The sequence below is a fragment of the Lissotriton helveticus genome, chromosome 6, assembly GCF_964261635.1.
Source record: "Lissotriton helveticus chromosome 6, aLisHel1.1, whole genome shotgun sequence".
NCBI lineage: Eukaryota > Metazoa > Chordata > Amphibia > Caudata > Salamandridae > Lissotriton > Lissotriton helveticus.
Window position 1 is genome coordinate 41,985,254 of NC_136067.1, and position 13,695 is coordinate 41,998,948.

General features: G+C 48.7%; 1 protein-coding gene across 1 annotated transcript in view; it reads right to left on the minus strand.

Moving 5' to 3' along the window:
* The window catches only part of GLP1R (glucagon like peptide 1 receptor), a 730,702-nt gene that overhangs the window by 26,134 nt on the left and 690,873 nt on the right, over positions 1–13,695 (minus strand). Inside the window, exon 8 of the mRNA XM_078647341.1 lies at positions 213–282. Coding sequence (XP_078503467.1) covers positions 213–282 — 70 coding nt within the window. The remainder of the gene's footprint in view (positions 1–212; positions 283–13,695) is intronic.

The following is a 13,695-nucleotide window of genomic DNA, read 5'->3' on the forward strand; positions in this document are numbered from 1 at the left end:
TGGAACTCTCTCCCCTACCATCTACGTACTGAACAACACTATCCCACATTTCGCAAAGATGTAAAAACATGGCTCTTCAATCAATAGTCCCCTTCTTCTTTTACTGCCTAGCTTTTCCTTCCTTCTTTTTGCGTTTTCTAGCGCCGGGAAGCCTTCGGGTAGCTGTTGCGCTGTATAAATGTAATAATAAATAAAATAAATAAATCACTCACCCCAATGGCTGCGAGAATCGGGATTCGGATGATCAGCCAGTAGTTCATGTTGTGATTACGGGTCCAGCAGCTGAGAGAGGGAGAGACAAAAGTAAAACATGTTACTACCTCAGGGCTGTGCGCCACATCCTCCTCCTCCTATTCAGATAGGAGCCCTCTCCTAGACAGGTGTGGGTGAAGACAAGGGCCTTCGTGACTCTATAGGTACAGCTGAGAGCCTTTATCCTCAGGGGACCTTCGACACAGGGCCCAGCATCAAGCACTGCTTCCACTCTAACTTGCTGTCTGCAGAGTAGGTTTCAGTAGTAAATATGGATGTATGACGTTACAACTCTTTACGACGCAAGTTTTACAACGCAAGTCGTTACAACGACTTGCGTTGTGGGGCGCTGGATAGTGAATAGTTTCCTTTACTATTCCAACTCCAGTCCCCGTGGATAGTAGGGAAGGTGTTGGATAGTAAATTAAACTATTCCCTATCCTAGAGCGCCCCCCAGCGCAATTCGTTGTAATGACTTGCATTGTAATGGTTGCGTCGTAATGGTAGTGCGTTGTAACAGTTGCGTTGTAAAGGATATTTCCCGTAAATATGAGTCTTACATCACCCTCCAGGTATGTTCACTTTACCAGTACCTGGACCTTTATCAGATGCAGGACTTGTCAAGGGACCACCACGCCCAACGCCTGGGTGGTGGAGGTGAGTGGCATGCTCAGAATATGACCTGGTGGTATATATTAAGTAAATCAAAGAAGCATGCTTTAATATTGAAAGAACATATCTCATATATCTGTATGAAATACATGCATATAATGTTCTGAGTAGGTTTCAACAACCTGAACGAGGCTCGTTCATCTACACTAAAATAAGAAAGTCACCTGAACCACTTTACTCATCAATGGAACATTTATTATTGAGTTTCAATCCAACCCACAAACAACCTTCCCAAAAAATTCCTACAGAAGGCCTTCAGACAAAAAATAACAAATTGTGGCAGCGGATTCTCAAAAATTGCACTCGCTCAAAGATGGACACACAACTATTAGGGGCAGATGTATCAAGCCTTTTGCGATTCGCAAAGGCCGAAATTCGGCGAATTTCGGCCTTTGCGAATCGCAAAAGGCTTTTTTGCATTTTTTGATATGTATAAAAAAAATCGCAAAATAAGGAATCGCAAAAATTTGCGATTCCTTATTTTGCTTAAGCATTTAAGGAATCGCAAATTTTGGGATTCCTTAAATGCAATGTATGTAGGTATTAGAAATTGCGAATTTGGGTTAAGAAATCGCAAATTACCACCAACTTGTACTTGGTGGTAATTTGCGATTTCTTTTAAAAAAGCCCTATTTGGCATTTGTGAAGGTGGCATGTGACGCAGATACATGCCCATAGGGCATGTATGTGCGCCATATGCACACACATGTAAATTTCAGGGGTGCAGCAGGGTGTCTTTGAGACACCCCTGCACCCTTGAAATTATTCTTCATTTGCGAATTCGCAAACTGCGATTTGCAAATTAAGAAATATTTCGCAATCATTCCTATGGGCCTCGTGGCCCATAGGAATGCATGGGAAATTATTCCTCATTTGCGAATTCACAAATAAGGAAGACTAAGAAATCGCTACAAAATAGCGATTTTTTACATACATTCCATTTTGAGAATGCTAAATAGCGATTCCTTAAAAATCGCTATTTAGAAATCGCAAAATGGAATTTTGATATATCTACCCCATAGATCTGGAGAACTTTAACAGCAGTGCTCGCGCAATTGGCTCCAAACAGCCCTAGTAGTGACAGAGCCAAGCCGCATATAAACAGTACCCTTAAATTCTTGCATTTTCTTGTCTCTCCCTTTCCACACCTTCAAACACAGAGAGTTGAACAATTGTTGGTGACAGTGTGCAGATCTCTATCTTGGGTACTTTTTAGATGTTACAGAGGCCACTCCACAGAACAGGAAGGGCAGTGAGGGACGTGTGGCATCCACTAGAAAGAGCATTAACGAAGATAAGTAACTTGTTCTTTCAAAAGATACTACTAACCGAAGATTCCTCACCTTTAGAATAGATACCAAAGCAGTGCCTTCCAAAGGCAAGGGCCTGGGAGTCGATACAGACAAAGTATTCCTGATTTGCCACGCAAGCGAAGTGACCTTTTCATCTGACCTGGCTGTCAAGGCAGTAGTGCTTTGTGAACATATGTACTGACGCCCATATAGTACCCTGGCAGATGTCAAGAACAGGCATGCCTTGTACCAACACTGTTCTATTGACCTTGGCCCTGGTCGAATGGATTCTCAGGCCCCTGTAGGACTGATTTTTTGCAAGTGCATAGCCGATCCTAATGCAGATGACTATCCACCTTGACAGGGTTCTGTTTAATCCCGCAATGCCCTTGTTCGCAGAGGCTGATAAAGAGCTGATTGTCCACCAAATGATCTTTCGCTGGTCAGTGTAAAAGCTCAACACCCTCTTTGGATCAAGGCAATGGAGCCTCTCCTCCTCTTATGGAGTGGTGTGGCTCACTGGTTAGAGGCGGCAGACCCGGAAGCAGAAATCGGCCCGGGACCAGGGTTTAATTCCCGACGCGGCAGGGTCGTGAACCAGGGTCAGCAGACTCGATAATTCTCGCCTCGGTGCCTACTCTAACCAGGGGTCCCACTCGGCAACTCTGGGCATTAGCTTGCCTAATCTCCACAACGGCCCCATCAACGCCGGGGATGCCTGGCTCCACCTTGGGGATTCCCTGCAGGGACCATCCCACAGGGAAAGCCAGGACGAGTTCCCCAGCGGTATACAGTGCCAGGACGCCGACTGGCAACAGTGCGCTTTACAAGTATATACATTACATTACATTTTGAGGGATGAGCCAGAGAGAATAAATGCAGTCAAGGTGATCGATGGCCATCATAATGTTTTCTAGCATTACATTTAATAGGGAAAAAAAATAACGGGCCTGTACTTGCCCCAACCCGTGGACTATATTTGCATGGGATGGCGTCCTGGCAACTCATTAAGTGCAACCACGTTCTCAGAATACAACTGAGATGTCCCTGGGGGTAGCAACTGATGTGCAGTTTGTGGGGTCCATATGCATTAAAACCCTCAATCTCAGTTATACCCCAAAATCCAGGTAAACATGTCTGAATGAAAATGTCAGGGATGTCCCAGGTGTGCAGATGGTTGTGGAAGAGAAGGGACCCTGGCCACAACCGTCCTCGTGCCTTCCCACTGAAAGGACAGCTGAGCTCCCTTTTTAACCCCTTCGCTGCGGCAGCAATTCCGCCGCTGCGCTAGGGGGGTGGGGGGGCCGCGCAGCGCTCCCATGCTCGTGACGGAACCGCTCCGTCACGAGCCTCGGGTGCACTGTGCTTATGACGGAGCGGTTCCGTCACGGCCCCGCCGCTCAATGGAACGTCCAGCGCAGGCGCGGAATCTTCGCCGCGCAGGCGTGCCAAGCGGGCTGTGACGGAACCGCTCCGTCATCAGCACAGCGCGTCCGTGGCTGGTGACGGAGCGGTTCCGTCACCAGCATGGGAGGGGTTAAGAGCCAGATAGCGGAACCCTCTATATATCTTTATGAGAGGCAAGCACCATACCAGAATACCTGTGATGTGTAGTTGAAGCCCCTCCCCCACTCTAGAATGCTGCTCACAGGGTTCGCATGACCCTCATTTCCGCCTTCAGGGGTTCAGCCCCTGGTTGGACTGTCTATGTCCATGGGAGGCCTCCTAATGAGTGGTTTAGATTTGGCACCTTCCTGCAGAAGTTGGAGCCTGACCTGGTACATGTTCTACCAAAAGACCTTGCAATGTCTCAAGCAGAACTTCTATCCTTTGCCTTGGGCATGCCCAGATGGTTATGTTCTATTTGGGTTCCTGAGAGATCGCCTTGTAATGACAGCATGATGCCCCAGCAGGGCAAACAGCTAGTAGTGTTGTCATGCACGGGTCACCTTTTTGGTAACAAGGCCCTCTGTGCAAACGTCAGGGCACATTTGAACGGATGTATGACATTACAACGCATGCTTTTACCACGCATGCCTTTACAACGTGATATTTACAACGCATGCCTTTACAACGCATAGCGCTTTGGGGTGATGGATAGTGAATAGTTTAATTTACTATTCCAACTCCAGTCCCCGTGGATAGTAGGGAAGGTGTTGGATAGTAAATTAAATCTATTCCCTATCCTAGAGCGCCCCCCAGGGCAATCGTTGTAATGGTTTGCGTTGTAAAAGTTGCATCGTAAAGGCACTGCGTGGTAAAAGTTGCGTTGTAAAGGATGTTTCCCCATTTGAACCCGAGCACCCTAGGGTGTGGAGTTAGAGTTGTACTTAGCAGCATGTCACCCACCCACTGCTGTTCCCCACACAGTGTTCCCTGGAGATGGGAGTGTGCTCAGGAGTCCTTGTTTTGAAGGCGCTGTACAGACGCAGTGTAACAAGCCTGTAATCGCAGTGTAACAAACCTGTCACTGCAGAGTAGCCCCATATGCTTTATAGACGCCTCAGTGCCTGGCAATAGACTATTATTGCTGCCAAGCTGATTCACAGCCTGGTGGAAGCCACAGCTGAACTCCTAACACAGGAGGCCTGCAAGCCATAATGCTGAAATCCAGGGAACCTAATGGAGGAGCTCTGGGCATCACAAGATGCAGGAAGACATTTATGATGCTCCTTAAATATTAATGCAGGATTTAATGCTCTTCAGCCCTGAGATCTGCAGAAGGATGGCCCAGCTTTGGATGCACAGAAGTTGTGACACTAGAGTTGTGAAGTACAACACACCACTAAAAGACACGCTGAACAATACAAGTTGGGGTGACTTTTACTAAAGGTCTGCAGTCTATCTAGAATTGCAAGAGGATGCACGATGGTACAACGCGTGGTATTACCACGCGTACCGTTACAACGCGTCTTTTACAACGCAAGTCGTTACCACGACTCGCGCTGTAGGGGTGCGGACTTAGGAATAGTTTAATTCACTATTCCAACACCAGCCTACGTACAGTAGGGAAGGTGTTTGAATAGTAAATCTACTATTCCTTATCTTAGAGCGCCCTCCAGCGCAAGTCGTGGTTACGACTTGCGTTGTAAAAGACGCGTCGTAACAGTACTGCGGGGTAATATTCGCGTTGTAAAGGATGTTCCCCATTGCAAGATATTAGTCTTGGGCATTTTAGGGCACATTTATGACAGCTTTGCATCATCCTCGAACCACGCAACGTGGTACATTTGTGATGCAAATCTCTAAGTCAGATTTATGAAGCCACGTAAAGCCACTTTGTGTGGCCTAAAAAGTCAGAAGTAAAGAAACGCAGCGCAAATCAATGTGTTGCATCAATCTGCGCAGGGAATGCGTTCCATGGGCGTTTCCGGTGGGTGTTTCCACACAACACCAGCGCTTTTTGACGTATTCTCAGATTTATAAGGACTTGTAAACCTGGTAATGCACAGAAAAAAAGATGTGTCTCCCCTGGAGAAGGGTTAGGAGCAGAAATATGTTTATTTCTCCTCGTTTTTTCCTGTTTCTATGTGTTTTACATTCTGCAGCACACACAGAAAGATCAATATGCCCCTGTGCAGGAAGGCGTATCTTCTTGCAGCATTTTAGATATCATATAAGCAGTGTTAGCCTTCGAAAGGCCGCGTCATGACACAGCACGAAGCTGAGGCTCGCGTTTGGTGCATGTGTGCACTCACTAGAAGGCACGGATGTCAGTAACACTGAGGCATATCACAACGCCTCACTCTAATCGATATGCACGGTGGTGCGTGCAGTATAGTGCTTGACTAATGGCAGTGCACTCTGGGTATTACTCTTCTAAACCATTATGTGGGCTCCTTTTTTTGTAAGACTCATGCATACACCTCCCAGGCTAGGGTCGGGGCTGGGCACTGCCAGCATCCCTCAAATAGACCAATCATGTTCTGGAGTAAAATGCAGTGCACCATGATCCATACAGAAGAGAGGTCACTATTGCTGGGACAGTTCCCAGGCTGAGGGGGCGGGGTACTACAAAACGATAACGAAGAAGGAGCTAGAAATGCAATGGGGGCAATCCGGACTGAGGGGTGCAGGGGGCAGTGGAGCGGAGGAAGGAGGCAACAAAGGATATCAACATGATGGATGAAGCCAACCAAGGACCTGACAGGAGGCAGTGGGCACCAGGACCTGACAGGATTGCAGGCCAGATGTGGCGTGATGTCAGTAACGCTGGGCCTGACAGCATAACAAGACAGCTGTGACCTGATGCAGGGAACCAGGACCTGACGCCATTGTGGAATAGCTGTGACTGATGTGGGGCACACAGGAATCTAACACCATAAAAGGTCATCTGTAACCTGAGAAAAACCAAAGGTGATGATGGACGGAGCGTTGACAATACAAACACTCACCCCCAGTCAAATGATCTGGGTTTAATCCATCACCGTACTTTAGCTCACTCCGCCACCCCAGTTCAGACATGGCCATATGCAAATCAGTCTGACCCTGTGCCTCATGGGAACAGTCCAGCCCGAACTGCCAAGCCATGTCTTCCCTGGACCGGAATCAAGCTTCCCAGGACCGGTTTCTGGCATTACAGCCGTCTTCAGCCGGGCTTGCTTGACTCCAGTGGCAAAGTGAGCAAGGGACTCACGTCTGAGCATACCCTGCCACTTATGGCGGACAAAGGAAAACCAAAGGTGATGATGGACAGAGCGTTGACAATACAAACACTCACCCCCAGTCAACTGATCTGGGTTTAATCCATCACCGTTCTTTAGCTCACTCCGCCACCCCAGTTCAGACATGGCCATATGCAAATCAGTCTGACCCTGTGCCTCATGGGAACAGTCTAGCCCGAACTGCCAAGCCATGTCTTCCCTGGACCGGACTCAAGCTTCCCAGGACCGGTTTCTGGCATATGGCCATGTCTGACCTGGGGTGGTGTGGAGTGCAAAAAAACGATGGATTTAGGCCCAGATCTCTGTACTGGGGTGAATGTATGACATTGTTCTGCATTCTGTCCATCAATTGTAGTTTTTGCATTTGTCACCCCGAGTGGGATGGGTATGCTCAGACGTGAGTCCCATGCTCTCCACACCACTGGAGTCAAGCTATCCAGGCTGATGACGGCTGATAGCCAGAAACCGGTCCTTGGATGCTTGATTCCGGTCCAGGAAAGACATGGCTTGGCAGTTCGGGCTGGACTGTTCCCATGAGGCACAGGGTCAAGGCTGATTTGCATATGGCCATGTCTGACCTGGGGTGTTGTGGAGTGCAAAAAAACGATGGATTTAGGCCCAGATCTCTGTACTGGGGTGAATGTATGACATTGTTCTGCATTCTGGCCATCAATTGTTGTTTTTGCATTCATCTGTAACCTGACCCTGGACAGCTGTGACCTGATGCAGGGAACCAGGACCTGACGCCATTGTGGAATAGCTGTGACTTGATGTGGGGCACACAGGAACCTAACACCTGGACAGGTGTGACCTGACGCTCAGCACACAGGATCTGACATCATAACAAGCCAGCTGTGGCCTGATGTGGGGCACCTGGGCCTGATCTGGAGAATGTCTCAGATGTTCTCAATCCACAGACAATGCACAGATTATCTCCTGGACTAGAGGTTCTCTTTCAGATGTTGAAACGCTCCACCAATCCTGCTTGCCTACTCTAACCACCTGGATGACGAATCATTCCTTCTCTCTTGAAAATCAGCCCTCCCCTTCCTCTGGCCTGCAGGAAGCTTCTGGCCAATCATGAGTCCTGAGCAGGTTGGATTATAAAACACGCTGGTCATCCTGCGTCCTCGGCGCATCCACATCAAGCCTTGGAAAATGCAACACCCCGAAAGATTCAAGAGCCACTCCACTCTTCTCTCCCTACATCGGCTACCTGTGTCCATATGTATCATCTTTGAAGCACTGTACATTTGTCATAAGGCGCTGTCCCCCACTCCATCCGAATCCTGCATGCCAACTCTGTTCGCTTTCCATAAACCACCCGCGTTCTCAGGTCTTCGCATTCTTGTCACCTTGGCCATCCGTCGCTTTAACCCCTTGCATGCAGCCGCGATTCTGCGCCTGTGCAGCAAAATCGCGAGTGGGCGGGTTTATGACGGCCCCCAGCCGTCATCAGCACACGATCACCACAGTGCATGACGGATGGGGGCTGTCATCAGCATGCAAGGGGTTAAAAAGACAAGACAATCTTTTTCGGTCATCACGGCGTTTCTCTGGACTCGTCTCCCACTAAAACCACACTCATTTGTTGTCATTCCGTTTATTACTAAAGACTCGTGTCCTCCCTCAGTGAGTTCCTCCTTTCCCAGTCTGCCACCTCTCGTAGCGCCAGGAAGCCATAGGTATCTGTGCGCTTTAATTATAAGCCAATCACCAAGGTGCTGCTGTGTATTGGCCTTTTCTTTACCTGCCCCAGTCTGTTGTTTTCCACTGCTTGGACAGCCTAGCCCGCCCTTGATGATTTGTTATTTTGCTTTCTTCTTTCAGTTATCGCAACTGCTGTCCATGTTTTGACTTTTTTTTATCTGTTTCTCATTTCCCAGTAGCTGATGCAAGTTCTGGCTTTGATTCTTTTGTTCCCTGATCAGCGGTGAGCAGTTTAGGACTCATCACCAACGCGTTTCAGTCCTCAGGTAGAATAGACTGAGGTGTTCACCACACACGGAAAACAAAAGTATACCAGAGTTTGGTAAATACCTCCTATTTGTGTTTTTTACATTTACAAATGAGATATAACATGCAGAATCTGCGTTTACCACACCGAAATTCACGTGTTGCATTTTTTACAGGCCTTTCCCCCAATAAATACCGCGCTACCCTGACATTGCTGAGAATTGTTTGGACCGGAACTACACTATCTGGGATACTCTTTCTACTAAAGAAAAATCACTTGTCAAAACTACATGGAATATAAACCTATGGGGAAGCTTAAAAACTGACACTAAAATCTATTACAGAACTACCCATCCCTAGCATATGAGGAATTACCACACCAGAACTCCTTTTTTTACTTATTATAAGCCCTGAAGAAGTCCCTGGATGGGACGAAACGCGTTGGCGGTTTCAAAAGTTTTTTAATAAAGAAAAATAAAGAATGAATTGGAACATAACATCGACTCGGCTTTCAAACAATTTTGCATATCCTGATTGTATAATTGCTACATTCCGTGTATAAAGTGTGCTGGGCTATTGTGTGTATTGGCATTTGGGTAAGCTGGTTGTGTTGGACCAGCTTCCTAAACTTTGGGGGTATAGGGAATTGTGCCTCCAGCCCTTGTTTTTTCACCTTTCTGCTCCTACGCTACTGAAAAGGGAAATTAGGACTTGTGCGGGCATCTATGCTTTTGATTCCCAATTTTGTGTATTCTTTCCCCCAATAAATATAAGCAGGTTTAACCTGCTGAAATCTATTAGGGGAAAACTTTGAGGGTGTGATAATTATCATATATCTTATCCTTGTGCAAATACAAGTTTCCAGAGGCATTGGAATTTAGCCCTCAATTTGTAATGAGAGCCTAAGACCCTGATTTTAAGTTTGCTGGAATCCAGGTGTTTTTTATTACATCCGATAAATCATGATATATTGAGTTTCTGGGAAATAATGTGCAGATTTAGGTGAAAAATCTGCGTTAAGCGGTAAATACTGTACATGTAAAACATTCAGGCAGATTAGACCTGCTGAAAGTTAACAACCAGTGAGATATGTAACCCTAGCCCAGTAATTACCAGAAATGGTAGATACCATATCAAGTCATAATTCCGAACCCTGTGCAAATAGGGATTTAACCCCTTCACTGTGGGGTGTTTCCCCCACGCTGTGCGGGGGGAGTGGGGCCGCGCGCGGCGCCGCTGTGCTGGTGACGAGCTCGGCTTGTCATGAGGCACAGCGGAGCTGCACTCATGTCGAGCGAAGCTCGTCACGACCACACCCGTTTTGGAACGTTCAGCACAGCGAGGACATTATCCCTGCGCGTGAACGTTCCAACGGCTGTGACGAGTTCAGCTCATCATGAGTGCAGCTCAACCGTGCCTCATGACGATCTGAGCTCGTCATAAGCATACAACGGGTTAAGCCAGTGTTGAAAAACGCCGATCCACTGTTGATCAGGGCCTATGTCAAGTCAAGTCAAGTCATAAAATTTGTATAGCGCACTACATACCCAGAGGGTTTCAAGGCGCTTAGGAAGGGGAGGAGGATTACTTGTCAAATATCCACGTTTTAAGCTGCTTTCTGAACGCTAGGTGGTTCTGGGTGAGGCGAAGGTAAACGGGGAGTGAGTTCCATGTTTTAGCAGCCAGGTATGAAAAGGATCTGCCTCCCATGGTGGTCTTGTTGATGCGAGGTACAGTGGCGAGGGCTTGGTTGGAAGAACGTAGTTGGCGGGAGGGGGTGTAGAAGGACAATCGTGAGTTGAGGCAATCTGGTCCGATGTCGTAGAGTGATTTGTGTGCGTGGGTAAGCAGTCGGAAAGTGATCCTCTGATTGACGGGTAGCCAGTGGAGGTCTTTAAGGTGACCAGAGATGTGTTCGTTGCGTGGGATGTCTAATATGAGCCTGGCTGAGGCGTTTTGGATTCGTGGGAGTTTCTTCTGGAGTTTTGCGGTAGTGCCCGCGTAGAGGGTGTTTCCGTAGTCCAGTTGGCTCGTGACCAGAGCGTGGGTGACTGTTTTCCTTGTTTCGGAGGGGATCCAGCGAAATGTTTTTCTGAGCATGCGAAGAATGTTGAAGCAGGAAGAGGATACGGCGCTGACTTGTCTGTTCATTGAGAGTGAAGAATCCAGGATGACGCCCAGGTTCCGTGCGTGGTCTGTCAGGATGGGTGCTTTTCCGAGGGCTTCCGGCCACCAAGAGTCGTCCCATGCGGAGGGGGAGGTACCTAGGATGAGGACTTCTGTTTTATCTGAGTTCAGTTTCAGACGGCTGTGTTTCATCCATTCAGCAACTTCTTTCATTCCTTCGTGTAGGTTAGTGTTGGCGGTGCTGGGGTCATTGGTGAGAGAAAGGATCAGTTGAGTGTCGTCCGCGTAAGAGATGATGTTGAGGTTGTGTTGGCGTGCGATGGTCGCGAGGGGGCTCATGTATACGTTGAAGAGGGTGGGACTGAGTGATGATCCTTGAGGTACGCCGCAGATGACTTCAGAGGCCTCGGACTTGAATGGTGGAAGGCGGACTCTCTGGGTTCTTCCGGTGAGGAACGAGGTGATCCATTCAAGTGCTTTTCCTTGGATTCCGATGTTATTGAGGCGTTGTAGAAGGGTGTTGTGGCAGACTGTGTCGAATGCTGCAGAGAGGTCGAGGAGGATGAGGGCGACTGTGTCTCCATTGTCCAGTAGAGTTCGAATGTCGTCTGTTGCTGCGATGAGGGCGGTCTCAGTGCTGTGTTTTGCTCGGAAGCCAGATGGTGAGGGGTCGAGGGATTTGTTGGCTTCGAGGAAGGCGGCGAGCTGGTTGTTGACGGCTTTCTCGATGACTTTGGCCGGGAATGGAAGAAGCGAGATGGGGCGGTAATTTTTGAGTTCGGTGGGGTCCGCTGTTGGTTTTTTCAGAAGGGCGGTGAGTTCAGCGTGTTTCCAGTCTTCTGGGAAGGTGGCGGAGTTGAAGGAGCAGTTGATGACGTCTCGGAGGTGCGGTGCTATGACGGAGTCTGCTTTGTTGAAGATGTGGTGAGGGCATGGGTCTGTGGGGGATCCTGAGTGGATGGAATTCATCAGGCGGATGGTGTCCTCAGTGGAGATTGGGTTCCAGGCGTTAAGGGTGTTCACGGGGGGAAGATGGTCAGCAGATGGTAGGGTGGGTTGGTTTCCGGGTTGGTTGTCAAAGCTGTTGTGGATGTCTGCAATCTTGTTGTGGAAGAAAGAGGCTAGGGAGTCGCAGAGGGTTTGAGAGGGGGTGATGTCGTTGGAGTTGGCCGAGGGATTGGAAAATTCCTTGACGATGTTGAAAAGTTCCTTGCTGTTGTGGGCGTTGTTGTCAAGTCGATCCTTGAATGCTGTTTTCTTGGCTTTTCGGATCAGTTGGTGGTGAGTGCGGGTGGCGTTTTTGAAGGCGTCCTTGGTGCTGGTGGTTGGGTCTTTTTTCCAGGCCTTTTCAAGGGAGCGGCAGAGTTTCTTGGACTTCTTGAGATCATCGCTGAACCATGAGGCTTTCTTGCTGCCAGGTTTGCTTTGACGTTTTTTCAGTGGAGCTAGGGTGTCAGCGGTGTTGGATAACCATAGGGTGAGGTTGGCGGCGGCTTCGTTGGCGTTAGAAGAGAGGGCTGGGGAGTTTCGAAGGAGCGATGCGGAGATTTGGTCCGTGGTGATTTTGTTCCAGTTTCTTTGCAGGGTAGGTTGGGAGTGGTTGATGGGTTTCGGCTTGTTGTAGGTGAAGTGAACGCAGCTGTGGTCAGTCCAGAGGAGATCCGTAGTGTGGCTGAAGGAGACATGATTGCTGGATGTGAAGATGGGGTCGAGTGTGTGACCTGCGATGTGGGTGGGGGAAGTGACTAGTTGTTTAAGTCCGAGGTTGGCGAGGTTGTCCAAGAGGGTGGTGGTGTTGCGGTCGTTGTTCTTTTCAAGGTGAAAGTTGAGGTCTCCCAGAAGGATGTAGTCTTTGGAGGGGAGCGCGTGTGGAGTGATGAAGTCCGTGATGTCTTCACTGAATTTTGCGCGGGGTCCTGGTGGTCTGTAGAGGAGAGTGCCTCTGAGTGTGGTTTTGGGGTCGATGTGGATCTGGAAGTGAAGGTGTTCGGAGTTGGCGAGGTTGGCGTCGGAGCTGGTTGAGATGCGGATAGATTTCTTATGGACGATAGCGATTCCTCCTCCTGTGTGGCTGGTGCGGTCTTTGCGGGTGATCTTATGTGTCTCTTTCCTGGGAGGTTAGCCCAGTTGGAGCAGGGTGATGGATGAGTTGAGCACTGAAGGGGGATAAATGAGCGCTTCTGTTGTTGTTTTACACTGAAAAAGTGGTGGATGGAACGCTTAAATGAATCTCAGCCACTGTTAATTACTCGGGCCAATCAATCAATCAATCAATCAATACATTTGTAGAGCGCTCTACTCACCCGTGAGGGTCTCAAGGCACTGAAGGGAGAGGGGGGTGCCGCTACTGCTCATATAGCCAGGTCTTGAGGTGTCTCCTGAAGGTGCGATGGTCCTGGGTCAGTCGTAGGTGTGCGGCGAGGAGTTCCATGTTTTGGCTGCCAGGTAGGAGAACGATCTTCCTCCGGTGGTGGCTCTGCGAATCCGTGGGACGGTGGCGAGGGCGAGGCTGGTGGAGCAGAGCTGGCGGGTGGGGGTGTAGAACGAGAGGCGGTTGTTGAGGTATTTGGTATCCCAATCCATTGTTATTTTGCACACCATGCCACCTCAGGATGCACCCACACATATGAAAACCAGCCTTGACCCTGCTCTATTGGGAACATTCCAACCTGCCAGGCTAGGTCCTCCTGAACTGGAACACAAGCGACCCAGGCCGGTTTTACCTTTATTAG